This window comes from Uncinocarpus reesii, genomic scaffold, assembly GCF_000003515.1.
Source record: "Uncinocarpus reesii 1704 scaffold_4 genomic scaffold, whole genome shotgun sequence".
In the NCBI taxonomy this organism is placed as follows: Eukaryota; Fungi; Ascomycota; class Eurotiomycetes; order Onygenales; family Onygenaceae; genus Uncinocarpus; species Uncinocarpus reesii.
In genome coordinates, this window is record NW_003052497.1 from 1,720,337 (window position 1) to 1,747,499 (window position 27,163).

General features: G+C 51.1%; 8 protein-coding genes across 8 annotated transcripts; 3 read left to right on the top strand and 5 right to left on the bottom strand.

Annotated features, from left to right (window-relative positions):
* Positions 1 to 443: 443 nt before the first annotated feature.
* UREG_06707 (60S ribosomal protein L12) lies at positions 444 to 4,180 on the top strand (the record flags this gene model as incomplete). Its single annotated transcript, XM_002583694.1, has 11 exons — positions 444 to 536; positions 593 to 723; positions 779 to 1,073; positions 1,124 to 1,606; positions 1,656 to 2,430; positions 2,562 to 2,734; positions 2,790 to 2,983; positions 3,274 to 3,402; positions 3,552 to 3,672; positions 3,814 to 4,102; positions 4,167 to 4,180. 11 exons carry the CDS (start codon positions 444 to 446, stop codon positions 4,178 to 4,180), a joined length of 2,697 nt encoding a protein of 898 aa, XP_002583740.1.
* A 3,069-nt stretch (positions 4,181 to 7,249) lies between these two features.
* Positions 7,250 to 7,507, bottom strand: UREG_06708 (uncharacterized protein; the record flags this gene model as incomplete). Its single annotated transcript, XM_002583695.1, has 1 exon — positions 7,250 to 7,507. One exon carries the CDS (start codon positions 7,505 to 7,507, stop codon positions 7,250 to 7,252), a length of 258 nt encoding a protein of 85 aa, XP_002583741.1.
* Positions 7,508 to 8,537: 1,030 nt separating this feature from the next.
* On the top strand, positions 8,538 to 13,654 carry UREG_06709 (uncharacterized protein; the record flags this gene model as incomplete). Its single annotated transcript, XM_002583696.1, has 5 exons — positions 8,538 to 9,426; positions 9,500 to 10,301; positions 10,359 to 11,845; positions 12,112 to 12,968; positions 13,025 to 13,654. 5 exons carry the CDS (start codon positions 8,538 to 8,540, stop codon positions 13,652 to 13,654), a joined length of 4,665 nt encoding a protein of 1,554 aa, XP_002583742.1.
* A 1,720-nt stretch (positions 13,655 to 15,374) lies between these two features.
* Positions 15,375 to 16,485, bottom strand: UREG_06710 (uncharacterized protein; the record flags this gene model as incomplete). Its single annotated transcript, XM_002583697.1, has 3 exons — positions 15,375 to 15,572; positions 15,832 to 16,154; positions 16,320 to 16,485. 3 exons carry the CDS (start codon positions 16,483 to 16,485, stop codon positions 15,375 to 15,377), a joined length of 687 nt encoding a protein of 228 aa, XP_002583743.1.
* A 2,115-nt stretch (positions 16,486 to 18,600) lies between these two features.
* UREG_06711 (uncharacterized protein) lies at positions 18,601 to 19,264 on the bottom strand (the record flags this gene model as incomplete). The annotated part of the gene is made up of 2 exons (XM_002583698.1): positions 18,601 to 18,934; positions 19,116 to 19,264. 2 exons carry the CDS (start codon positions 19,262 to 19,264, stop codon positions 18,601 to 18,603), a joined length of 483 nt encoding a protein of 160 aa, XP_002583744.1.
* Positions 19,265 to 19,480: 216 nt separating this feature from the next.
* Positions 19,481 to 19,738, bottom strand: UREG_06712 (uncharacterized protein; the record flags this gene model as incomplete). Its single annotated transcript, XM_002583699.1, has 1 exon — positions 19,481 to 19,738. The coding sequence occupies one exon, from the start codon at positions 19,736 to 19,738 to the stop codon at positions 19,481 to 19,483; it is 258 nt and encodes an 85-aa protein (XP_002583745.1).
* A 2,157-nt stretch (positions 19,739 to 21,895) lies between these two features.
* Positions 21,896 to 22,147, bottom strand: UREG_06713 (uncharacterized protein; the record flags this gene model as incomplete). Its single annotated transcript, XM_002583700.1, has 1 exon — positions 21,896 to 22,147. One exon carries the CDS (start codon positions 22,145 to 22,147, stop codon positions 21,896 to 21,898), a length of 252 nt encoding a protein of 83 aa, XP_002583746.1.
* Positions 22,148 to 25,647: 3,500 nt separating this feature from the next.
* On the top strand, positions 25,648 to 26,694 carry UREG_06714 (FlbD protein; the record flags this gene model as incomplete). Its single annotated transcript, XM_002583701.1, has 1 exon — positions 25,648 to 26,694. One exon carries the CDS (start codon positions 25,648 to 25,650, stop codon positions 26,692 to 26,694), a length of 1,047 nt encoding a protein of 348 aa, XP_002583747.1.
* Between the last annotated feature and the right edge of the window lie 469 nt (positions 26,695 to 27,163).

The following is a 27,163-nucleotide window of genomic DNA, read 5'->3' on the forward strand; positions in this document are numbered from 1 at the left end:
AGAATGAGCTTTCAAAACCAGGTGCCCAGCGATGGGTAGTACTTTTATCTACGCCGAACGCGAAAACAGCAACGTCATAAGAAAAGACGGGAGCTGATATCAGTAATCGGCGTTGTTAAAATGTAGATGAAGAAGAAAAAGAGAAAGGAAAAAAGTGATCGAGGGTTCAAGTTGGAGTTTTTAAAGCCTGCACTAGCGTGTGCTACGGCGGACCAGAGCGACCACAAATCCTGCAACCTGGCTTCATCCCTCCAGGTTGACCTCATGAACCGCATGACGGTCCACCACACTGTCGTTGCACCCTCGGCCATTGACGCAAACCCGTTATCCACGCTGCTTGAGGAGATTATGTTCCAGGCCAGCCTGTGCTGATATTGTTTTGGGATTTTTCGCATCTCTTCTCACTGGCATCTCAGTGAACTCGATCCATCCGCGATTTCACCATGGATTACGAAGCGTTGAAGGACCAATGGAGTGAGATTGAGGATAGAGATGGGATCCGGCTGAGCTGGAATACTTTTCCAAGCACACGCATGGTATGAAAGCCTCCGAATTGGATCCCCCGGACTCCGTTGCTAATGGAGCGAGACAGGAAGCATCCCGACTCGTCGTACCAATCGGAGCCATCTACACGCCCTTGAAAGAGAGAACGGATTCTCCATTGCTACAATATGAGCCGGTGACTTGCAAGCAACCCTGTAGGGCGGTCCTCAATCCATATGCGTATGTGATTGCCCTTCGCGAACATCGACCAGGGCAGCCCACTAATTTGTTATAGTAATGTCGATATCCGTGCGCGCATTTGGATATGTCCGTTCTGTCTCCAGCGCAACCCTCTTCCTCCACACTATAAGGATATTACGGAAAATGCGATCCCGCCAGAGCTGCATCCCCAGAGCACAACCATCGAATATCAGCTAGCACGTCCCGCGCCCGCTCCCCCCATTTTCCTATTCGTCGTGGATACCTGCCAAGAAGATGATGCTTTGAAGGCTGTCAAAGACTCTCTTGTCATGAGCTTGTCATTGCTGCCGCCGAACGCGCTTGTTGGCCTTATCACTTTCGGAACTATGGTAAAGTCACCCAGGTCTTTATGCGAGTACACTCTGTTGACTTTGAACAGGCACAAGTTCATGAGCTCGGCTACACGGAATGCGCAAAGTCCTATGTATTTAGAGGCAGCAAGGACTACACCGCGAAGCAAATTCAAGAGATGCTTGGCCTTCTCGCACCTGGCCTTCGCGGACCAGTACCACCACAGCAGCCTGGCAAAATCGCCCCACCAGTTTCGCCAGCAGCACGTTTCTTACTTCCCGTACAACAAGCCGATTTCCAGATTACCAATGTGCTCGAACAGCTTCAACAGGACCCATGGCCTGTTGCGAATGATAGGCGTCCCCTGCGTTGTACCGGTGTGGCTCTTAGTGTCGCAATTGGTCTGATGGAAACCTCATTCCAAAATGCAGGCGGCCGCATTATGCTCTTCACCAGTGGTCCCGCCACCGAAGGCCCAGGCTTGGTAGTAGGACCGCAATTGAGGGAGCCTATGCGTTCTCATCATGATATCGATCGTGACAATGTCAAGTACTACAAGAAAGCAGTCAAGGTACGTCATCCGATGCTTTCGATAGATAATGACGGCTGACATGTAGTAGTTCTACGATTCCCTAGCTAAACGTGTCTCTCACAACGGTCACGTTGTTGACATTTTCATTGGGTCCCTTGATCAAGTCGGCCTCCTTGAAATGAAGGGCCTGGTAAATTCGACCGGTGGCCACATGGTTTTAACAGATGCCTTCACTTCGTCACAATTCAAGCAATCATTTGTACGTGTCTTTGATAGAGACCAAAACGATAACCTCGTGATGGGTTTCAATGCGGCATTGGAGGTTCTTACGACAAAGGAGCTTAAGATTACAGGCTTGATTGGACACGCCGTCTCATTGAACAAGAAATCAAGCTCTGTTGGCGAGACGGAATGTGGAATCGGTAATACTTGCTCCTGGAAGATGTGTGGAATTGACCCAGCCGCAAGTTACGGTATCTACTTTGAGATTGCGAATCAGGGAGGTCCTGCGCCCATGCAACAAGCGCCACACAAGGCGATGATGCAATTCTTGACATATTACCAACATTCTTCTGGGCAATACCACCTCCGAGTCACCACTGTTGCTAGGCCATTGAGTAGCCCCGCAGGGGACTCCGCCCTTGCCCAATCGTTCGATCAAGAGGCTGCCGCTGTTTTGATGGCTCGTATCGCTGTGTTCAAGGCTGATGTTGACGATGGACCGGATGTTCTTAGATGGGTTGACCGGATGCTGATAAGACTCTGCTCTCGCTTCGCAGATTACAGAAAAGATGATCCAACCTCATTCCGATTGGAGAAGAATTTCACCCTCTATCCACAGTTTATGTTCCATCTTCGAAGGAGTCAATTCTTGCAAGTCTTCAGCAATTCCTCAGACGAGACCACATTTACCGGCATGTTTGATCATGAGTCCGTTAATGATGCGTTAATCATGATCACCCACCTAGACTCTATCGCTGACAGATGTGCTCAGCTGCACTCGTGATCGCTCTATCAGCAGCTCATATGCTTCTTCTCGACACATTTTTCCACAATTTTATCTTCCACGACGAAACAATGGCGGCATGGAGAAAAGCAGGGTACCAAGACCAAGAGGGTTACGAGAATTTCAGAAGTGTCCTAGAACAACCGAAAGAAGATGCCAGGGTATGGCGCATTCAAAGCAATATAATCTGCTGCTGTAGTTCTAACAATCTCACAGGAACTCATTCAAGACCGTTTTCCGCTCCCGCGATTCATTATCTGTGATGCCGGAGGCTCCCAAGCTCGGTTCCTTCTGTCGAAACTTAACCCGTCTACAACTCACTCCAGTGGCGGTTATGGTGGTACCCAATCTGGTCAAACCATCTTTACTGACGACGTTTCCCTCCAAACCTTTATGGAACACTTAATGAAGTAAGAACACACTCTCGTTCGTGTAAATGGAGAGTAACTAACGAATTCAATAGGCTAGCGGTGTCGGGCACCAATTGAGGCGGTTGATAAGCAATTAGCAGAGTTTTACCTAATAGGTATATCATCTTACTATGTACTCCGTATGAAATCCTAGTTATACTGTCCAGGCTTTTTCATTTCTTGAGCATGTCAGGTTGGCGCCTGGGGTATTCCGTAGATGCCCAAAATCAGCATGCGGTGCAACGATTTTCCGGCCAGTAAAAATAATCACGTGATATACCTTGCCCTAGCTTATTGCAAGTTCGCTTACGAAGTAGTTTTAACGAGGATCGTCGTCGGCGGCTTTTCTCCTTTCCTCAACCAACTTCAACAAACCTCAAGCACCAAGGAAGATTGACCACCTTTCGCACTCGCCATGCGTAAGTATCGTCTTCTTGAGTGTCACAACAATGGCGGCTGACTGGTCTGTTTTGCATAGCTCCCAAGTTCGATCCCAGTGAGGTGAAAGTCATGTAAGTTCATCTGTCCTCTTGAGTGGATTTCGACCTGGATACTAACGAGGCAATAGCCACCTGCGAACCACAGGTGGTGAGGTTGGAGCGCAATCCGCTCTTGCTCCCAAGATTGGTCCTCTTGGTCTCTCTCCCAAGAAGATTGGTGAAGATATCGCCAAGGCCACTGGCGACTGGGTACGTTCAGACAAATCCCCGTTGCGGCACATGGATATTCAAAACTCGACGCAAAAACAAAAATGGAAGACGATAACCGCCGCTAACGCTTTGGGTTATCACAGAAAGGTCTTCGCGTCACCGTGAAGCTTACCATCCCAGAACCGTCAAGCTGCGATCTCTGTCGTCCCCTCAGCTTCGTCCCTTGTCATCAAGGCCCTCAAGGAACCTCCTCGGGACCGCAAGAAGGAGAAGAACATCAAACACTCCAAGTCTATCCCTCTCGATGAGATCATTGAGATTGCTCGTATCATGAAGTCTCGCAGCTTCGCCAAGGAGCTCAGGGGTACCGTCCTTGAGATCTTGGGCACTGCTTTCTCTGTTGGCTGCCAGGTCGATGGACGAAGCCCCAAGGAAGTTAGTGACGAAGTCAAGGCTGGTGAAATTGATAGTGAGTGTCACCGCCGCGCCTATTTGAAGTTGTTTTGAAAGTTTGTATACTAACTTGCATCAAGTCCCTTCGGAGTAAATGTGAAAAATTAATTTTTTTTTTTTTTCTTTGCGCTTGTCCGGACACCCATGAATATCTGTTTGCGGGCGCAATTATTATGACTGTGGCATATGCGGCGCTCGAGGGTATTTTGATTGTGAATCTACGGTGGTTTATGAGAAACGAACTACTACAAAATCGCAACGTCTGACCTGCTTCATTGAACCCGTTTTCCATCCCTCTTATTATCGCCCATCATCATACGCACTCGTCATATTCGGGTTTGCAGAAGACCGGTCTTTTTCTCAACTGGGAAAACCTTTGTCACACTCTGGCCTACACCAGCCTAGCTTATGCTACGCAAACTTACCTCACGGTATGGGCTTATTTTGACGCAAAGGAGATCAAAGGCGTTTTACGTCGTGACCAATTACTCATCGCGGTATTCTTGAAGTTGTTTTGTTTTCCTTCGGGAAAACAGGGGGGCTTGATATGGGTACAGCGATCCATCTTTCTGGTCGACATACAATACTCTTGTAGGCTACATTTGTGAATATTTAATGGTAACTTATTCGAGCAGTTTCTTCCACGTGTGTTGAGTACAATCTCACAGTCCTCAGCCACACTTTGCGTGTGAGGGCTTCTTGCTTCAGATGTCTCATGAACGTCGGAGGCCCGGAAGGAGTGGGTCTTGGACTGTGCTCCAGATAACCTAGCCGTCAAAACAACCGGAGCCCGATCTTGTTTGGGCGGCGGGTTTTGGGGGAGTGGAGCAAATAATTGAGTCATCCGTAGAAGTAGTTACGGAGTAACTATCGCTAGATCATCTCCACCTCTCCAATGCCCATGGATTTTTTTAATGGAATCTTCCCTCTGTTCAAACCTGTACTTTAATGCTCAATCAAAAAGAGTCCTCTTTCTTCTTACACATGACCCATTTCCTCAAAACAGTATTAGATCAACGGAAAATCCCGGGGGCCGAGTGGTACCGATTTAAAGGCACTGTGCGATGCACCTCTGGGAGGGGGGGCGATGAGAGAGAGGAAGGAGGCAATGATGGTGTGAGCACAAGTGCACCGGTCTGCATGACTCCCAGATCCCGCAGCTTCGGTGTCTGGCTGTTGTGGCCTATCAGTGCTTGATGGATGGAAGGGGTCTGAGTGGATGACATCAGATTCTTGCAAGGCGGCTTTTTGGTTTTGTTTTTTTTTTTTGTTGTGTCTCTTTTCTTTTTCCCTTTCTTTTTTTTTTTGCTCACATTTTGTATCATCCTGTGTTGTGTTTCCTTGAAGGGCTGCTGCAGGTGGCCGATTGTGACCGTGTCTCTATTCCTTGATGATGTGATGGGTGCAGTTTCGCGCATCTGGTATAGAGTGATGAAGCGGGATAACATGTAACTATTTGTTGGTGTACTCTGTATAGTTATGCAAAGAATCTGCAGGCAGTTTCATTCTAGAAATCTCAAATTGTAAAGATCACCCGTTTTCCTTATTCTTTGCAGTCCGCCTTCCCCCCAACACCCAACGATCCAGCCTTCTACGGCCGTTGTTGGTCGACGACTATGAGAGAAGAACGGAGGAGTGGATCTGATCAGAGCAGCTCTGTTGGTGAGGATCATTTTAATCTCCTGGGCGCAAGAGGACATCACGATAATAATATGGCAGCCTAGCATCCCTTGAAGATGCATCTCCATGCATCTCCAGATGCAGCTGCCAGGGATGGCTGCAGGCTTTGTCAGAGCGCGCCCAAGAAAAGATCGTCTTGGCCCGCCGAATGGAGGCTTGGTCCCCCCTGTGGAGACATCCTCCTTTCTGAGTTAATCCATGTCGAAACCCAGGCTTTTTTTAATTTCGCAGGGCGGCGCTCTGAACGGCTTTTTCGCTGCTTGGAGCCAGTCGCTCCTTGTCAGCGGTGCTCGTGCTAGAGAGCGTGATCACCGCTAGGCGTAGGGATATCTCCGCGGCCGGCCGGCGGGAGCAGTAATTGCCTCAGGTTTTGTATGTGATAGAGGGTTTGTTTCCCTGCCAGTTTCGCAGTGCTCGGCTTGGAGCAGCGCGTGTGGAGAGCAAGAAACGTTCTTCCCTGCTCCAAAGATCGGGGGGTGTGAGCAACAAAGGGCCGTCGATGGAGACGATCCAGCATCCATGGCCCAATGGTTGGCTGGTAGCGAGTTGGCTTCTCCATTCTCAAAGCTCCTGGGTCAGCCACCGGTGGATCCACGATCGCTTGGGGCGTTGGCCACACGTCTGTCGGTCCTCGTCGACTCCAGATGGATCAATATGATGAAAGCAAACGAAGCGATCTTTCGAATAATGGGAGACAGTCATTCATGCTGCTGTGGTGCCTGGACGGATGGGCATCTGATCCCAAAGCAGATTTTCAGAGAGCAAAGAGTTGCGGTCCTTGAGGCTTTTGTGTCTTGCATGCTGAAGTGACACGAGTCCGTCCAGGTTCCTCGCATCCCCCGTCATCCAACTTGGGCGTGGCTGAAGGGATTGCTTGTTCGCAAACAAGAGGCCCCGGAGAAAGAGAGAAGAAAAGAGGCGCTGCGAGCCCACGAAAGGGAACCGACAGACGAAAGCCAACCGGTGTGGTCCGCCCCTGGAACGACATCTGCTTGTCTGGTGGCTTCTCGACCTCTCTCAGCCGCGCTGATATCGTTGCTGTTGGGGCGTCCCCTCGTCTCGTATCACAGCACCCCAATAAGTCAAGCTTCTCCACGTAATGTGACTTGCGGGTGGTTCACACGGTAGGGATTGTTGTCAGGTTGTGAGATTGCAAAGCCACGGCGTCTAACGGTCGTCCCGGTGTGCAAGCCGTCGCACCAGCGTGGTGTCCAGGAGTCTTGCGGTGGTCGCCGTCTGTCTGAGCAGCATCAAATGGCCCTCTACTCTGTCGAATTGGTGCAATCGTGAAACTCATCCTTTTTGGCGCTGGAGCTGATCCAGTCCAGCCCACTCAAACTAAAACTGGGCCCTGTCACCGCCCGTTCCACCTCTTGGGCCTCTATTTTTTCTTTTCTCCCGCTCCAGGAATCCACTTGTTCTCTTCGCTCGCTCTGCATCGGACCAGGTAATTCTATCTTCTCTGGAGTGATTCTCCTTCTTCTTATTCCTGTACATCTTGTGCGAAACTAGCTGTAGCATCCAGGCCAGCAGCCCCGTCCTGGCTCGTCTTCGCCGCTCTCATCTCGTTAGTTATCAATAGAATTGGGATGTGCTTTGATCGTCGTCCGTTGTTCGACATCGCTCTGACCTGGATCTCCCGCTCCTTGGCTGCCCACCACCGAGTTCCATGACCTTTCCATCTCCCATCCAGCTTCATCTTGTGGCCTGACGATCGAGGCTGGACCTGGTCTGGTTGCATTGTCTCTCCTCTCTTTCACACGCGCTCTCTCTCCTCTCTCGCTCTCTCACCTGCCGTCGCTTTCGCCTACCAACAGCTAGACATTCCGCACCGACCGTCGCTCTTTGTACAGTACCTTAAGTGAGTACCGTGAGTTGGCAAGTTACTCTCCTCGTGATGCTTCCCATGCCGGCCTCGCTCCTGATCCCCCTCGATTCACCTTCATGCACCCGTCTTCCGCCGTTGCTCTCTTGATGCTCTGCCCTCTGTTGGACGCCCAGTTCCTTCACCAAGGGACACCCTAGCAAGTTCAAAGGATCACAACCGAAACAATTTTAGCACTGTTCCTAACCGTCAGCTCACTCGCAGAGACACCGTATCCTCCGTCGAATTCGTCGCTAGTGTACGCCTCAAACACAAACAACCCACCCTGTTCCGTGCATGCTGATTCCTTGTTCATTCTCAGAGAAGGGAGCCTTTGGCCCTTCTTCTGAACCGTCAGCAACCGACTCCCACCTCCTCCGTCGTCTGTGTGGTAGAAAGCCGTTTTCGACGTCTTCTGCCCCACGATTGCTTTGATACACCTATTGCTGAAACTTGGAGGCGGCCAGCAAACCTTGCGCAGCTGTTAGTGCAACATTTTTGCGGCACAATCCGTGACCACTTCGGGCGCTGGCCTTATCTATCTATCTCCTCCGTGTCGTCGCACAATCACCGTTGACAGCCTTCAGGATAGCTCCTTCGAAAACACCCTGTCACCGAATGCTAGAGAATTTCCGCTCATTCACCCGGGACATATTGTCGTACATCGAGGCAACTTACGTGGATGGCGGATTGTGAACAAGCCATATCTACTTGCTGGGACAGTCGACTGACGGTGCCATGATGCGGTGTCGGAAACGATCGAAGAGATTGTTTGGTCGATGAAAGAAGACGACAAGCAACCCGTCTTGTTTGCCGCTCTTTCCAGTTTAACATCCCCCTCCCTTCGTGGCTATCTCGTCTCCGCCTTGACGTAAAGAAAGACAGCGCTTCCCAATCAATCGCAATCATGCTACCGTCTGTAGCTCAACCCCCGTCCCATCACTTCCTGCCGCACAACCATATAGACCACACCGTGTCATTCGATCCACCGCAGACCCTATACGATTACACCAGCCAGCGTCATGGACATATGGAGCAGCCGTCTCTGCAGTCGGCCCCGACGTCAAGAGTTCAATACCTCCGCCCAATCCAAAGACTGAACCCTCGACCAACCCCGGGCCCACGTCAATTGCGCGATGTTAATCCCTTGGAGAGCACGCTACGTCGGAAAACACCGAGTGGAACCCTCGCTGCTGGATACGATGCAACTGATAGTTCCGTTCAGCCACCGGCGTCGAAGCACATCCTCGTATCTTCTTTGGAAACAGATCAGCTGATGATGCCTCGCGTTGCTTTGTCCATGGACTCCCTGCAATATAAGCCTCTGGAGCCGCCTAACCTTTTGCAGCGTCAAAATTTCACGCCCGGCTACAAGCCAGAAGCCAACAGGCTCAATCCACTCCAAAACACGGTGCCTCAGGGGCTTCATAGTACCAACTGGATTCGCTCATTGAATCATCCACAAAGCATCGATTCGGTTCTACAGCATGGCTCCGCCCTCACGCCATCTCAGAGGGTATACTGGCAAAATATTCCGACCATTCCGACCGTCCTAGCGTCATCATTTCAACCCGGTGGCCGTGGATCCGCCGATTCGTCAGGTTTTGGCCAGTACGGGCCCTACTGGCCCGATGGCGGATACATTCCTTACCGTCCTGCAGCGTTTCGAGATTCAAGGTATCAATCAATTCCACTCCTCGGTCAAAACGTCCCCCCCGAAAATGCAAACTCATTTAGCGGGTTTCAACCCAGTTTTAATGGGCAATCCCTTCCCCCTTCTGAACTCATGACCCCAGGTCTGTCCTGGAATGCACTACCCACGCCGCCCTAACCCAACGCCGCAGACTTTATATAACCCTGAACCCCTAGATCAGCAGCATTTTCCTCCACGTCATGTCCCCCCAAAAGTACCAGAAGCGTTCTGGCCCCAGAACAATGTGCCGTACGCCCCGGCACAGCCAAACAGCCAAACTTCCCATCAAATACACCCCGTAAATAACAACGGCTGGCATACTCAATCTCTTGGGCTTCGGCCAAGCGTCCAAGGGCCGAACCACCAACCTAGAAATGCCGAATTCAAAGAAAAAATACTCGCTTGGGCTCACAGTGTCTATGTTGACTTGCTAGCTTCGCTACACAGTGCGCGAAGGAAAAACGTCGCTCAAGGGATTGCTGACGGCCGAACTCGCGATCTCAACAAGCCGTGTATTTTCCCAAAGCCGCCTCGTCAGCCCGGGTCCGATTTTACTTCACGATCTACTCAAATTGAAGCCAATAGCGCATCGCCCTTCCCCACGCATCAACAACATGCAGCAGCTACTAGCAATTTTGTAGATGCTAGACGACATTCAGCTCACTTCGCTCCTTCGCATTCTAGTTTCCTACACAATGGACATGACAGCCGTGGACATTTCACCCAGCCGCTTGACGGTTTCCGGACTATTCGCCGATCATCTACTGCCTCCGTTCCTCGCATGCTTAACCCAGCATTCAAAGGAGTTTCTGCAGCTGAAAATGCAGCTACCGCCCTGGAGATTCTTTCAAGTTTATGCATCGAAAGTAATTGGGATTGGATCGATGGAATTCTTGTCGGAGGCTGCCTTGCATACGGGTTAGGAGATTATCCCAAGGCAATGCGATGGTATAACCGAATCATTAACAAAGATCCTACGTACGTTCTCCAGTACCACAAACAAGGGAGCAATTGCTTATGTTGACCTTTTTGCAGACACGTTGAAGCAATTTCTAACCTCGCCGCCACCCTCCTTGCCCTGGAGCGCCGAGATGAAGCCCTTGAACATTGGTTTCAAGCCATCAAATTAAGACCAAGTTATTTCGAAGCTGTTGAACACCTCGTCGGGCTGCTGTGTAGCAGTCAGCGTGGGAAAGAGGCTGTCAATGTTATCCAGTTCGTGGAGCAGGCGCTTCGTTTGCCCCCAACTGGTGACTGCTTTAAAGGGAAGGGGGCTGATGAAGAATCGGAGAGTGAGTCAGAAGGCAGGGAGTCAATTGTCTCGGGGGCCGAGTCTATGGATAGAGCAGCATTCGATTATTCAGATGACCTTCAAAGCCCCCTGGCTTTTAATGCTCGCCCCGCGAAGAATGCACCAGACGGCTTTGGATCCAGTGGATACGCGATACCGGGATCAGAAAATGGAAGAATGGTCGCGCTAATTCATGCAAAGGGCAATATGCTTTATGCTTTAGGCGATAATGCTGGAGCTTCAGCTGCTTTTGAAGAAGCCATTCTGCTCGGTGCTGGGAGACCTCGAAGCATCGAAAGTCTTATTCGCAGAATTCTCGCCGCATACAACGACGAAGGTCAGCATGGCGCCGTTCCCAGTACCAATCGTCATCGGCCCAGCAAAACCGTCCTGCTTTTCCCGGACAAAGCTTTGCAAACGGCAAAATTAGTGTTTCCTAATGGCAATCTCCCAGGCTTGAATTACGTACCCGAGGGAATGAGCAGGAAAGCAGCAATCTCAACAACCAGCAATTCGCTTCTTTCTTTAGCGAAAATATATCAAGATGGCATGTCTAATACATCGGTATCAGGAGCCCCCAAGGCCACTCCGGGAGTTAGAGACATCCTGGCACTCTACTATCTTTCTCTCTCTTTACAACCAAGTCCGTCAACGGCGAATAATGTCGGGATCCTACTTGCAAGTATTCAAAATACCGGCCCTTCGAAGACAACCCGCACCGCGGGCGAAAGCCAACTTCCCGATATCCCGGGCGTCGTTCCAGGCAGTGGAATTGCCCTTGCGCTGGCCTATTATAACTATGGGCTGAATCTTGATTTGCGGCATGCCCACCTTTATACTAACCTTGGAAGCTTGCTGAAGGATATTGGCCAACTTCCCGCCGCGATCAAGATGTATGAACAAGCCGTTCAGTGCGACGGTAACTTTGATATTGCCCTTGCAAATCTTGCGAATGCTGTCAAGGATTCTGGTCGTATCAATGATGCTATAGGGTATTACCGACGAGCCGTGACCGCTAATCCAGATTTTGCGGAAGCCGTTTGCGGACTGGCGAATGCTCTAAATTCCGTTTGTAACTGGGGAGGTAGGGGCGGTATTGCACCGAGTCGAGGAATCCGAGATCGGTGGCATGTGGATGATAAAGGAATGCTTCGCGAAGCGAAAGAAATGGGCGTCGACTCCGGCTGGATCAAGCGAGTAGTGGATATTGTGGATAAGCAGTTGAAAGACGGTGAGATGTGGGGTTGTGGTGTACTGTTGAACTTGGCTACCGATCAATTGTGTCTGTCTCTGACAGCCGCCGCAAACGATGCATCGATCCTCAGCAAAAGGGGTACATTGAATGCTATCCTGCAATCGTGGGCGGGAAAGAAATGGGAAGGTTCACGAGTGGTCCGACTCATTGAGAGAGCCATAAGATGGATCGGCTGGCAATGGTATCAAGATCGATATGTGTATCGAAAAGAGTACAACCCTTCAAAATACGCTCGTCCACAGCTCCCGAGTGGATTAACGCCGCCAAATGCACCCACAGTGCTTCCGTTTCATACCTTTACGTGCCCTCTGTCTGCCAAGCAAATTCGCCATATTTCTCAGCGCAATGGTCTCCGGATATCGTGTTCACTTTGCGGTCGACGTGGCTTCCTCCAACGGTTTATCGACCTCCAGCACCTCCAAATCCCCATCTGAACATTGGATATGTGTCGTCGGACTTCAACAATCACCCACTGGCACATCTCATGCAGTCTGTGTTTGGTTTGCATAATCCCAGGCGCGTGAAGGCGTTCTGCTATGCGACCACTCCGAGTGACAATTCCATACACCGACAACAAATTGAGCGAGAAGCCCCAGTATTCCGAGATGTGAGTAGCTGGCCAGTGGATCGGATTGTGGAGCAGATCGTAAACGACGGAATTCACATCCTGGTCAATTTAAATGGCTACACGCGAGGGGCCCGAAATGAAGTTTTTGCTGCGAGGCCGGCGCCGATTCACATGTCATTCATGGGGTTTGCCGGGTCTCTTGGAGCTGAATGGTGCGACTATATTCTTTCCGATCAGCTGTCGATACCACCAGAAACTCTATCCCCACGAAGACGAAATCTCAGGCTGGAGGATCGCTTGTACGAACCAGACCATGCGGAAGACGCGGACGATTGGGTATATGGGGAAAAGATTGTGTTTACGAGGCATACTTTCTTCTGTTGCGACCATAGGCAAAGTGCTCCTGATGCTCAGAGCCCACGGTTGGGATGGGAGGAGGAGCAGTCTAATCGATGGAAAATGCGAAAAGAACTGTTCCCAAATCTGCCAGACAATACGATTATCCTAGGCAATTTCAACCAGCTTTACAAGGTGCGTCTCAGACTTGTTATACCTTTACAATATCTATTTGCTGACTTTTCTCTCAGATTGAACCTACCACGTTCCGGAGCTGGTTGCGTATATTGGCTCGCATTCCAAACGCAATCCTTTGGCTTCTCCGCTTCCCCGATCTGGGTGAACAAAATCTCCGTCAATCGGCGGTTGCTTGGGCAGGTGAAGCCACCGCCTCACGGATAATCTTTACAGATGTCGCCCCAAAACACGCTCACATCTCACGCGCCCGTGTTTGTGATCTCTTCCTCGATACCCCCGAGTGTAACGCCCACACCACGTCAGCAGATATTCTTTGGAGTGGAACACCACTCATCACTTTCCCGCGATACAAATATAAAATGTGTTCTCGCATGGCTTCCAGCATCCTCACCAGCGCTCTTCCTCAAAACGCAGCTGGGCGAGAGGCAGCTAGCGAACTCATCACCTCATCGGAAGAAGAATACGAGAATAACGCCATTCGTCTTGGTTTGGATATGCAATATGAACCTGGCGGGAGTGGGCGGGCTAGAGGAAGACTGTTTGAACTGAGAAAGATGCTGTTCTTGAACCGATGGGAGAGTAAATTGTTTGATACCAAGAGATGGGTAAACGACGTTGAGTCGGCGTACGAGGCGGTCTGGAGTAGATGGGTTAATGGAGAAGAGGGCGACATATGGCTTTGAATATTTGAGAAAAAAAAATCACGATATTGCTCCGTTACTTGATTCTCACGGGGAGCGGGCGCGAGGTTCATATTTGTCATGGATTGGGCGCATTTGATGCATCTTTTTTATGCCCTGACCCCTTTTCCTTATGATTGTGATTCGTGTTGTTCTTTAATACCTCTTGTGCCCTTGAAACCCTGGTTTGCTTTCCATACTCTAAATGCGTAATGTCGCTATCACCTTTTTGTTTTTATTATTATACCACTTTTTGTTCGACATCGATGCATTTTGTCTATTATTACTTCAAAGTCTGTCTTCTCCCTAGGTGTATTCTTTCTCCTTTTCCTCTTTTGCTTCTGTTGTCGTGACGCGTCTTTAGCGAGCATGTAAGCCGTGTTTCCTTTGCCAAGGGATGAATATGTGTATAGAGAGTATGTTGTCTGTGTGTGAAATGTGTGAGTATCCCAATTTTTTTGCGAAATTTGATTCCGTTTCTTCGGATGATGCTATTGTGAATGGTTATAGAGCGGAGGTGAAGGGCGCGCCTTTTTATTGAGAGACAATACAAGTAACTAAACTGCTCTATTCATCATATAGAGATGGGGCCACTACTGGGCTGAAATGAACGGAATTGGCCATGAGCTTTTACTCCAGAAAGTGTGGAAAGGGCCGGGACAGCGTTGAAATGAGGTGGGTTAAGGGCGTCCAGCGAAAGGTAGATGTCCAAAGGATATACTGTGAGTTCCTTTTTCAGATAATGAGGTGAGCGTATGTAGCAAAATCGACTTTCGACCTCCTAAAGGCCCAGTGCAATCATCCGTATGGGATATCCCTATTGAAATCTCCCAGAAATGCCAGTTGCAATGATATATGGCCGCATGTGTAGCGCTTTCGGGTGATGCCCTGGGGAGGGCTGGAGAGAGCGAATAGAGCTTTTAGGATGTGACGGCTAAAGCCAGAAAAGGGCATCGAAAGCGCAAACGAGGGCAAGACGCCTTGTTTGATTTTTTGATGATCTCAGGTTAAGATATCATCTCGAAAATAGGCCGAAGCAAAATCAGCACGTTGTAGCCAGCTGTTCGGCTGCACTACAGCCTGCTCAGGGATATGACTGACGGCCAGCATATTGAACTGCTCAGGTTCTTGGCCTTGCCGTGTTGTTTGTTTTCCCTGAGGGTAATATCGAGGACAAGTAAGGGATGACATACGAGGACAGCGCCATGTAATTTCTCCGGCGAGTTGCGAGGGTTGCATGACATCCAAATGAAGGCATCAACAATGCATGTACCAGGGGAAATGCTTCTCAACAAATTTCATCCCACGCAGGTGAGGCATAATGACGGACAATTGCGTCTCTTCCAGTCAATAGATTGCTATTATTCCCGGCCCGGACGGGTGAAGGGAAAAACGGCCCCAACGACTTTGCCACTTGACTGGGAGCTTTCTGGGGCCTGACGATCCCCTGTGAAGTGGACAGCGTTCGACTAATCATCGCAAGAGATGGAAGAAAAGAAAGAAAAAAAAAAGAGTCAATGGCATCATTGACATGGTCTATAAGGGAGCTCGTTGGAGCCAACCGTTTCTCTTAATCGTGACTTGCACACGGGGAGGGATGTATCATGCACCCAGGACCCAGGGTTGATTGCTCTGCTTGCAATTCGATTCCCAATCAAACTCCCGGATTGTGATCGCAGATTGCAGCCGCCGTGACAATGACACATGGCAAGCTGTCTGCCGTTCAGCTTCGAGGACTTCCCAACTTTTCGCCTCCCAGGGACAGCGGAGACGGATGATACGTAGAAGAAATGAGGATGCGAACGTGTCTCCATCCGCTGAGATTAACCCGCTGGCCTGTTGCTCGAACCTGTTCGCCTCCCTGGTCCAATCGGACGGCCAAGGCAGGGATCGAGAAAGAGCGCGGTGGAGGAGATATCAGCTAGCCACAAGGGCGCATCCAGAGACAACGACGGTGACAAGAGCTGCTCCGTCCTCGCTCATTGCGCCTCTGACATGGTTTGAACCGTTTCTCCCAAGACTTGGGGTCCGTAACTAACCATTTGGGCTGAGCGAGTTGGACGAGAATGTCATCTGCGCTCAGAATATCGCCACCACATCGTCGGTTGATGGCTTGTTCGCATCCAGGATTGAATCACTCGCTAACAGACAGTGGCTGGTTGGCAGCCCCAGCCATATACTTGTGCAGACTCAATAATCAGAATCGTGAACGAGACTCTCCTTCGCGAGTGCCGAGGGTGGCCAAAAACCAGCCCTACTACTGCACGAGATGCATGCTCGGCATCTCGCATGGATCCATCTTCGACTGGTGAGCCTTTGCCATGGGTGACTGTTGATCGAGATGCTGCACACCGCTTTGCTTTCTCTGTCTGCTCATGACGGGCGCCAGCAAGGATCCGACCGTTTGACAGACGTCCCTCAACCGTCCTGGCTTCTGCTGGAGGAGCAGCTGTCAAATGGCGTTGTGTTCTCTCCTCGCTGCAATCTCCCAAGATGGACAAGCCTAGAGCAAGTCGGATTCGCCAACGCCGTCAAGAATTATGAAGCCCTCTCGCTACTCGTCATAGTTCAAACTAATCGCACTATGGACCTCAAACCCCTCTTTTTTGCACTGTGTCCGTGTGCACCCCCTCCTCCGGCACAATCCAACGGAGTCTTCGACGCTCACGGAGCACAAGAGGCTGATGGCCGGGCATGAGAATCCCACGTTGATGGAGAGCTGTTCCACCATATGGCATCATCCAGCAAAGCTTCCCGTTGGGAATCCGCTCCTTGACCGCCCCCCCAAGCTCGCTAGCTAGGCCTTCTTGACCTCGCCCAGATACACCAGTCATTGACCAATGTGCAAGATGCCTGGACTCGCGGGTGAAAATCGCACAAGACAACGATTCACAGAGGCGTCTCACAGACCTGGCTCAAGCCCTTCGATGGCCTGCTGCCGTGCGACCGCATCGCGCACACAGTCCCATCGGCATACAGAGACACATCGATTTAATTCCTCATCAATTGGCGCAACGATGCACGAAGCGAAAGCCGTTAAGATGCCCTCTCCCCCCCGGACCCCCGGGCGGGCCAAGGCCCATCAGTACCGGTAAAAAACGAGCCTTCGCCCTTTTTCCAATGAATATAGTACTGATCTCGCCCGGAAGCCGCATCGTTGAAGCTCCGAATTGACTCCAAGGTCCGATGGAGGTGTTGCATCCTCTGTTTTCGGATGATGTCAACTGTCTCTCAGCACCACATTGGGTGACCAGACAACGATCTGGCCGTCACAGGATGGGCAGCTAGTAGCTTATTTAGTTATCGTCGCCAGACGGAAAAGAAGACGAGCACGCCTCGGAGTCGTACAAATCTTGCGACCTACATATCGGCCTCCCAAAGGGAGCACCATCGCGAAATTCCCCAAGTCTTCCAAAACTGGAATGTGCAGGGCCAATCTCTTTTTTTTTTTTTTTTTTTATATATCTTTTTTTTCTTCTTCTGCGCTTCCTTTCTCACTGCAGAAAGATAAGCCGCTTTTCAATAGAGTGTCCCGATCATCCGTTCGCCCTTTTACCCCAGGAATTGCAAAATCTTGATGCAGTCTCCATGCGCTGTCCGACCGTCCGAAACAGGCGAATGGTCCAGTTGGGATGAACCCAGCAGCGGGCCCTTTCAGATGCATCACTAGAGGGACATGCGAGTTGCACAGAACCATGAGATAAAGTTACCCCTTATTCCAAGATTTGGGATCGACCCGCGGGCAATGGCGCCCTGACGATGTGAAGAGCTTTTTGGTGAGAGGTGGTAGATTCGCCCGTCTCAACTGTGCATATTTACTTTGGATAACCGGCGCACAACTGTTTCTGTCCTCCCCAAATGTGGCACATATTGGCTCTCGATATTGGGACTGCTCAGGATGATCGATGTTGTCTCTACCCCGCATCACTGGGGTCTCAAACCAAGCTAGTATTGTTACTATCATTATTATTATTGTTGTTGTTATTATAATTATTGGTTGTAGCAGACCCTATGCAATAATGGAGCTTTGATTGACAGGGCTCTGGGAACTAATTGAGCTCCCCTTTCCCTTTTGCCTTTCCCTTACTCCCAGCTCGGCCAGGAAGAAGGGTGAGACAGCTTGAAACACAATCCCTGTCCCTCCCCATCCAGAGCTCAGGCCAGCAGTTCGAAACTGAGCATGGCGGAAGCAGCATTCTTCTTCTTTGCTGCCGACTGCAAAATAACATGTGAGTGTGGAAATCGGGGAGATACCGCGATATTTGCTCTTCTTTTTTTTGCTATTTTTATCACAACCCAGAGCAAAGGATCCACAGGGTTTATTCAGAGTTTCGCTGTCGTCCGAGTCTTGTCTAGACCTGAAAAGACATGATGGGGATTTGCGTGGTCCAGTAGTGGTCCCAAGCAGGACAAATAGAATTTTCCCATGCAACAACGTCTCGGACCCAGGCTAGCGTAACGGTGGGATCGGGACTTTTTGGCATGTCAACTTCAGTCGGGAGTTGCAAGAAGGAAATACCAACAAGATGTCCCATGCATACACGTCTGCAGTCGCGACAAGTAGCAGATGCTAGTTCCAATCGGCACCATCGGTGAACCACAAAGGGGAAGAAACTGGTCATTGAAACAAGGACATGGGGGTTTTTCTCAATCCTCTCTTCCCTTGGTGCAACACCTCCCCATTTTCTTGCGCACTCAACTGCACACTTTCCACAGGGTCCCCTGGCCTCGGGTTCCGTCTTTTATTTCCCACGCACCCACAGGGCGGCTCCAGCAACCAGGAAACGAGAAGAAGGAAACAACAATGTCCCTCAGTGTACTGTTTCAGCATTGTGGCAACCGCGCTTGGATTCAAATCCAACGTTCCCATCGGGTCTCTCCACGCAATACGAGGGAACAAGAGACAAGAGATACGAAGTCAGGACCACGCAAACGGGAATCGACGGACTCTATGACTCCCTGCTCAAGCAAAGCCCGATATCTGAAGCCCCAGGATGCCATGTCCGGGCAGTGGAAGCAGCAGCGGCAGCAGCGTCAAAACGGGGACTCATCACCACCGGCATCTTTGTTTCATCGCAGTTGGAGAACGGTTCGACGTCGGTGTCTTTTCTGCGCAGGCATAGTAGCCGTAATAAGATTCCGGTCGACGCTATAGCAGCGGGCACATATAGGGCGCAACGTGAAGAGCCGGAAATTGTTTCCAGGAACCAGAAAGCCGGAGTGCGAATCCAACCCGACGGGAGAAAAAGAAGGAGGGAAGAAGAAAACGGCAACACCGTTGCACTGGGATGTACGGTACGGTAACTGAAACACGGTCACGAACGGGACACCGCTGACCACGACACGGTAAATGTGTATCTGCACGGTTTTGGAACAAGAACCCCACCGGATCGAAACTTAATGGCGCAATTCACCAATCACCATCGCTGCTCTTGCTGGGCGGCTATTTGAGATCCGCACTAACCCAGACAGGAAACACGGTTTTAGCGTGGTGCAGGGGCCAGAATTACCACAAAAACCGTTTCTTATCCCCACGTGATCAATTGCCGCGAGGGACCGCTCGCTAAGAGGCCGCCAAGCCCATCTGGACTGGCAACACACTGACAGACACATTTTGACAGCCGGCAGACAACAACAACAACAAGCTCGACGGGGTTGCTCGACAAAACGCTGGCCCTGTAGCGATCTCAGCAGCACCCTGGACACCAGTAGTCTCCTCTCCGCCCGTCCCACGACTGCGTCCTGCCCGCTGCCGACCTCCAGCCAGGGTATGGAGCCATGATTTGGAATTCACCCTGCCAATCAGCGGCCGAGAACGGGCCTCGCAAATCATGCTCCGTCGAAGCCCACCCGCAGCAAACCGTTGGCACCAGCAGCCCCCAGAAAAAGAAAGAAAAAAAGTCTGACCCGGTGGAGCGAGTCCATCGGCGTTGCAGCTCCACAGTGTCCCAATTTGGTCGGCGCAGTGCCCCTAACAGGCAATCCTGTCGTGTCCCAATTTGGACGTCCCCCCCCCGGCGAGCGCTTGTGGTCCATTCCACTTTGGGAGAATTCGAGCGAGATTTCCAAGGAAGGCAACGCTTGCATTGTTGATCGGCTCCCGAGGATTCAAATAGTGCGGCTTGGACGGCCTCCAAAGACAAGTTGACAGCTGTGTACTTCAGACACTACTGATCCTATCTGATTATCTCGCCCAGCTGAGGGTGGAGAATGAGATGGAGACTGGACGCCCTTTGTCGGCCAGCAACACCCGTTGAATCATTTTATTCACGAGGTCCTTGGAAGGGTATTCCAGGAATGTGCGTGCGGGTGTCTCGGATACGAAATCCCAGGTCTTCGTCCAGAGGAGCCACCCTCCAACGCGCCAGGCACCGAGCGATCCAGCTCGATTTTGACAAGGGAGCTTGAGTGGCCACGTAGACATCCGTACCTGACAGTAGTTCGGCGTGGTCGTTGGTAAACTGACGAATGGAAGCAAAATCCGCCATCGAACAAATCATTTGCGCGGTTTCGATAGTCCTCAGTCAATGGCCTCCAGCTGTCACTGTCAAGCCACAGGCTAGCGGCGCTCTTTTCCCCTCCATAGGCTCCATGTGGTGGCCTTGCCTGTCTTCCGCCAACCGTTTCTTTTTTCGTTTCTTCTGGAGATGTCAACCTTTTTTCTCAAAAGGAGCGAAGCTGTCACCAGCCCTCTTTCGCTGATTGGACGCTTTGGCGAGGGGTCGTTTGACGACTCACTGGTTGGTCATTTATGGTCCACGGCGTCACGATGGGTCATGAACAAGATTTGCTGATGATCCACGATCGAGTCGGGCTGTCCGTTAAGATGCACTAAATTTACTAGTCCAGAGAAGGTCCTGTATGGAGAGTGAGTTCAGCAGTGAGTGGGAGGTGGAGACAAGAGATGCAAGCTCGACCGGTCCATGCTGATGAGGAATCATCAATATGCAACAGCCAACGCAAAATTGAACTACTACTGCGGACAAGCGCAATTATCCTATGTCGGGAGATTTCCTTGCTGATCCGAGTGCAAATTCACCCGCCAGGACGTAAGATGTTACCAGGGGACTTGTTGGAATCATAGTTAATCAGGCAACGGCAAGGATACGAAATCCTGTCGCTCTCCTGCAAGAAATGATGGATCCGCGACGAATCATTGTCCATGTCAAGCCGTTTGGCTTGTCAGGTCGCCAAATGGGGCCTATCAGCAATGGCGGTTCGCTCAAGCCAATCCCCCTTGGCTGCCGAGAAACCCGTTTATTCTCATGGGCAAGCATCGTTCCGTTCATGGGTGTTTTAATAGTAGTACTTCATTGGCAGGGGGTCACTAATACAGAGCGCCTGCCTCAAGCACGGATGATTATCCTTCTATGCAGGTCGTTGATCAAGAGTCGTTAGCTCCGGAGTTGACTGATCAGTAATTCCGACAAACGGCAGAGACAAACAGCTGTGAAGGAATGAAGCAAGAAGTGTATCCGCCCATTGGCGAAGGAGTGGATGGGGTCAGTTTAGCTTGACCAACTCGTACGGAGGACCAACAATCCGACTCTCATGGAGGCAGTTTGCGAGAGAAAGTGGAGAATCCGCCTGAGAGCAAGACCAGAATCGATGATTGAATTGATCCGCCGCCTGATTGCAGATCCTCATCTAGGACAGAGAAGACGAACTGCTGATACCCTGGACTAACTGATGATGTGCAGGCGATACAGAGGTGCAAGAGTCATGCGAATTGCCGGATCAGCCAAACGGGACGGCGTGCCAGAAAGTCGATGACGTTGGGAACCAGCAGCGGCACTTCGGATGTGTGGAGTGACCATCCAATAATGACCAGAGGGCAGCAGAGGGAGGAGGGAGGGAAATCAGCCCATCGACCAAGCCGACGTCCCCGAGCAGTAGCACAGTCGTTACCCTCTGTCACGGATATTGATGCGGAGAACATCCGGCAACTTTTGGGGCGAGAAAGCTGGAATGAGAAAATAAAAGGCGAAAAGAGACAGCCCCTCAATAAGGAAGCGAATAATTGTGAAGAGGCGTGGCTGGACCTCGGGGTTGTCTGAGATCTGAAGCTTCATGGCTTAGTACCTAGAGTGGAGGTTATGGGTGATGATGTATTCGACATGTCAATGCCAGGGCAGTCGAAGAAATATTTCCATCCTTCCGAGGAGAGATCAATGTATCATCAGCCACCACTTGTCCCTCTGCCACCAAGCTGGCGCGGTTAATGCCGACTACGGGCCGTCGTCGTCATCGTTGATTCATCAACAAATATATGTATCTGCACGTAGTGGCTTCTTCCATCGGCGCATCCGCATCCTGACGAATCAGGTCGTGATCACATTGTTCTCCCTGCAGCACCAGCCACAGTTGCGCTGGAGCCACTGACGTGCTGGCCATGATGAGAGCCGTCGAGTGTACTCCGTAGTTCGTGGCGGTTTGGTGAAGACGGAAGATGGCTGGCTGAGACCGAGTGGTTCCGTTGTCAGCGTCATTGAACATGGCTCTCCCAGACTCTCAACCCCCTTTTTCCCCATCCAGATATCGAGCTATTGGACAATAGTCGCTCAACCTGCGGCGCTCGTGAGAACTTCCAAGTTTTCTTCCATTTGGTATATTTGTTTTTGGTCTTGCAGGGTTCAAAGCTTCGAGAGGAGAGCGGCTGATTTAGTTTGGCGACTCTCTGTTTTTCTGTACGACAAGTGAGACTGGTCTGGACAAGATCACTCCCCAACTGAGAAGACGGATCCCTGTTGACGCATGATTCACGATATTTCATATCCATCCGAGCTCTTGAGGCCAGCAGCCCTTTTGGCATTTGGTGGTCAACACAGACGAGGTTCAAGGATAGAGTTCGCAGTGGGTCAAAGGGGCACTTGTGCACTCCCACGGCCATCCAGAAGCAGACGATGGGGATTGGGCGTTGGCAGCGATGGTTGGGTCAAGGTCAAGCCACCTGGAGACTGGGGGGGTTGTGGTTGCGGCGAGCCCGGCATCGGAATCAAATGATTCGCCCAACCCGAGATTTCGTCAATCAAAACGTGTGCGGGTGAGAGATCTGACTTCTGGATCGCACGAAGCGGCTTGGCTACGAAGATGTGTGGATCTCGAGATCGTAACGAATTGGTACTGGGTGGCCCGGAGTAACGGATGCAGGCTGTACCTCTCTCTCTGGCCTCTCTCCCTCGCCCTCTTTGAGGTTTTGAGGCTGGCCCGCCGTTGTGAAAGTTCCAGCGGGTTGGTATCATCGCTGCTTGGTTGGAAGGTTGCTTTTTCGCCTTGTTCAGTCATGGCAACGGCTGAAAGCACGGAGACTGGACGTCGAGACGGGGTGCGATTTTTCAGTACTATCGCCCGTTTTTTGATCGTACTTTTGGGGGTCTCTGGAAGACTGGAACTGAGATCGCATGAAACTGCCACATCTCGAAAATCTCCGAGAGATGGACCAGGTATCAGAGAGGAACTAGTGGATTTTCCATCTGCAGCTCGAACCACATATGTAAGTCATGATGACGATGATGATAGAACGAGGCGCTGAAATGATCTGTACGGCGTTTGATGGGACTGACGATCGAGCTCCTCACCCGTGCGGCTCGACGGTTCGGATGCAGTCAGAGACAAGAGTCTTGAAATATACGTCGTAGTGATTATTATCATGATTTACTCTGGAGAAAGAACACCGCTTCATTGTGTCACTTCCATTGAATCGATCTGCAACGAAACGTGAAACTGTTTGCCAGCAGAGGCCACCACATGAGACGAGATGCCCCCCCTTCTGGCCCACGAGCACTTTGTTTTCGTCCTTCGTTTCGGTCTGCCCTGGTGAGCGAAAACACACACACACAAAAAGGCTAAAACACGCACGAAGAGGGTCCTCTTGTGAGAGCATCGACCCCAGATGCCAGGGTCGACTGCCACAGCTGTGCGACGCTCCACGCCCATGCCACGGTTCATCGAGACGGTTGCTTTGGGATGGTTGGACAGTGCGCGCCGGCGGCCCATCTGGCTTGGTCACCTTTTACCCTTTTTTCCTTCCATCTTTCTTTTTCGGTTTTTTTTGAAAAGTTTGAAGATCCAAATGCCCAGTCTGGCAAAGCTTGTGGCTGCCCCCCCCGTTTCTGGCGCCCGGGCGGTGGATGGTGGGTGACGGTTCCCGAGCTTGGACGGCCCTGGCAAATTGAGCCGTGGGCCTCCAATCCATCCCGGGAGTTGAGGCCGTGGGCGAAGAAGGCCAGAGTGCGTCGGCGTAGGCAGCAGAGGCGAAAAAGAAGGCAGGAAAAAGGAAAGGCAGAGGCAGATCGTGGCCCTGTGGCCGGGTCCCCAGCAAGCTCCAGGCTAGAGCAGTTGGTTCAGCAACAAAAGGGGACGGTTGATCCCTGGAATCGATCCTCATAAACTAAACTAAACTTAGCACCGAACCTCCCCTGGGCGGTTTCGTGCCAGAAGAAGGAATGAGGCCAAAAGTCCAGCCGAAGTAATATTCAGACTGGATAATGAAAAAAAGGAAGAAGAAGGGGAAGATGAATTTGCAATTTGTTTCCCGCGATCTGGAGAGTGGGATTGAATCCCTGGGAACTCGGCTCTTCAGCGACAAGCCACCTTTGTGTCGTTCCCGACTGCAAGGTATATCGCGATGATGTATGTCCCTGGCTGAAATGCTGCAGCGTATTTTCGCCACAGTTTAGACTGCAGTTGGTTCCCAAAACGGGCATAATAGTCGCTGTGAAATCCGTGCGTCAAGAGAGAGAGAGAGAGAGAGATCGAGCAGGGACGGCGACTATAAGATCTTAACATATGTCTTATTACTGTCATCGCCGTTTGTTTATGATTACAGCTCCTCTCGCGGTGTCCTCGGCAGGCTTCTTCCAGGTACAACCAATTTATCAGAATCCTAAAATTCGTTAACTAATTCGCTAGCTCGTCGATGGGGCAAAGATAAAAAAGAGGCTTTTGCTTTCCAGGCACCTTTTCGGCGGCAACGCTGGAGACAAGCAGAATGATGTGCGGAGTCCACCGTTGAATGGGTTTTTTTTAGTGAGAAGCAAAAAAATAAAAATAAAAATGGAGCCTCGTAAGCGTGAGTGCGGAGTCGTCCGTATCGTGAAGAAAAATAAAAAGGCACATCCAGCACATGTATATGTAGCATCTCGCTCTCTTTTTTCATCTGGAGGGACGCTCTCAACACACAGTGCACACCCCCCGGCCCCGTCAAGGATCCTGCTCTCTTGCAAATCGACCCTGGTTCACCTAAGGTCCCATCCTCGCTCCAGCACCGGAGTTCCCTCTCCCTGCCCCGTCGGAATCCCTATCCCCCTGGCTGTATAACTCGGGACCAGCGCCCATTCCCAGATCTCGGAAAACCGCTTATTACTCCTGGTTGACTTCAAAGGTACGGATCACAATCAACAGCTGTGTTGTTTTCCCCCACCCTTCCAAATATTATGATCCAAAAAGCAAAGAGGACAGGGAGGAAAAAGAAAAGAATATAATGATACTCCCCCCTTCCCATACTTTTTGCATATCATGCATGTCGTACTTAGTTTGAAGGTTATATGAACTCGTCCCGTGCCCGCTTCACCTTTACTACAGAGCCCTCCCCTCCATCACTGCCTTGATTTATTCTGCTGCGTTGATGCTCAGCATCCCCATGACCACCTCTGCCTGCTGCCCTGAGCATATAATCCTCGTTCCAGAACCTGGGATCTTCGTGCCCCGGAACCAAACTAGCCCCCCTCCCCTCTCGCTCTCTTCTCTCCCCCCTGCCCTACCCTTGGATACATATTTGCCGGTCGCTTCCTAAGCATATATCCGTTCACTTCTCTCTCTCTATCGCACTCTCTCTCACGCTCTCTTTCTTGTTTTAACATTCGCTCTTTTCTCGTTCTAGATATCCCGAGCTCTACATCACAGAGCTCCGGTCTTTGCTTCTCTACTGCTTGTGCGCGACGCGGGGCTGGTTCGCGCCCGTTCATACCACTGGGCTTTTGCGCCTTTTTACGCCAATGGCTCCCGCCCAACGGAGAGGACCTTGGGTCCCGGAAGAAGACCAGGAATTGCTCCAGCTGGTCCGCACCCAAGGGCCAAACAACTGGGTGCGCATCTCGCAACACATGAAATACCGATCACCCAAACAGTGCCGGGAGCGCTTCCATCAGAACCTCAAACCCTCGCTGAACCATGACCCCATCACGCCGGAGGAAGGGGTGATGATCGAACGCATGGTGAACGAGATGGGCAAGCGATGGGCGGAGATCGCCAGGCGGCTGGGGAACCGCAGCGATAATGCCGTCAAGAACTGGTGGAATGGGAGTATGAACCGGAAGAAGAGACGGCTGGTTCCGTCCAGAGAGTCGGACCATGCTTCTCGCGCGTTTGATGGTCGGATCGAGTCCCTCTACTCCCAGAGCGCCGTTGGCTCCCAGTTTGGACATCGCCAGCACAAAGAAGGCCAGTCGTCGTGGCTGCTGGCCAGCTGTAGCCGAAGGGAAAGCAGCTCGAGCTACGTCCGCGACGATTGGTCGCGAGAGCGCTCCTCTCCCCCATCCCATCATCGACACCTCCCACCCCTCTTCACGGCAGACTCCGCATCCCACGTCGACCACACGCTCACCTCCCCTTGCTACTCCGAAATCTCCAGCCGCACATCCGCTGGGCCGCCCTCTATGATATCAGACCACACCTCCGTCGCCTCTGCCTCTCCTCGAACACTCACATCGCCATCAATACCACCGATCCCAATGGAACTCCATCCCGGATACGACGAACGGCGCCGCGGCAGCGCACCCACCGTCGGCCACTCGCCCATGAAAACGCACACTCACGCCTACAGCTCCAGCACGGGAGCCAAGAGCATGGAAATTCTAGCCGAAAGCGAGCCTGGCAGCCGAGATTGGCAGACTGGCTCTGCCAGCGCCGGAAGTCCGCATTTCCGCCACCATAATTCAGCCCAGGCCCAGCATCGGCAACTTCCCGCCATCTCGCTTGCACATGCTCGATCTGCGGTGCAAGATCGCGATGCGAGAATGGGTGTGAATAATCTTTTGAATTGAATTGCGAAAACGCCCTTTTTGAGCTTTGTTTACAACTTATGATATGACCTTGTTTTCCTACTTTTGATTTTATTTTTGCTTTTCCCAATATAATGGAATGGTGGACACAGTCCCTTTTTATTTGGGTGGCCGGATATGTCTATCCTGCCTTATCTTTTCCGGAAGCATGCGTTTCTTCCTACCTATTACGAATCTCTATATATCCCCAGTGTGCTTAAAACTAAGCCCTCTTCCCCATTCTCCTTTGACATTATCGGGGGCTTCTCGATGTGCTCGTGCGAACATATCACATTTCTGAGCATTTGTATCCTTGAAAACACCATGGTGGTCGGACAGCGTTGAATGTACAGGCGGCGTATTTGGGACGATATTAGAATACCGGGTTGCAAAACCACAGGGCTGGTGCGGAAATATTGGTGGGAGGAGGCATTGTTGGTTTGTTCTGGGATGGTTGTTGTTGTTTTTTTTT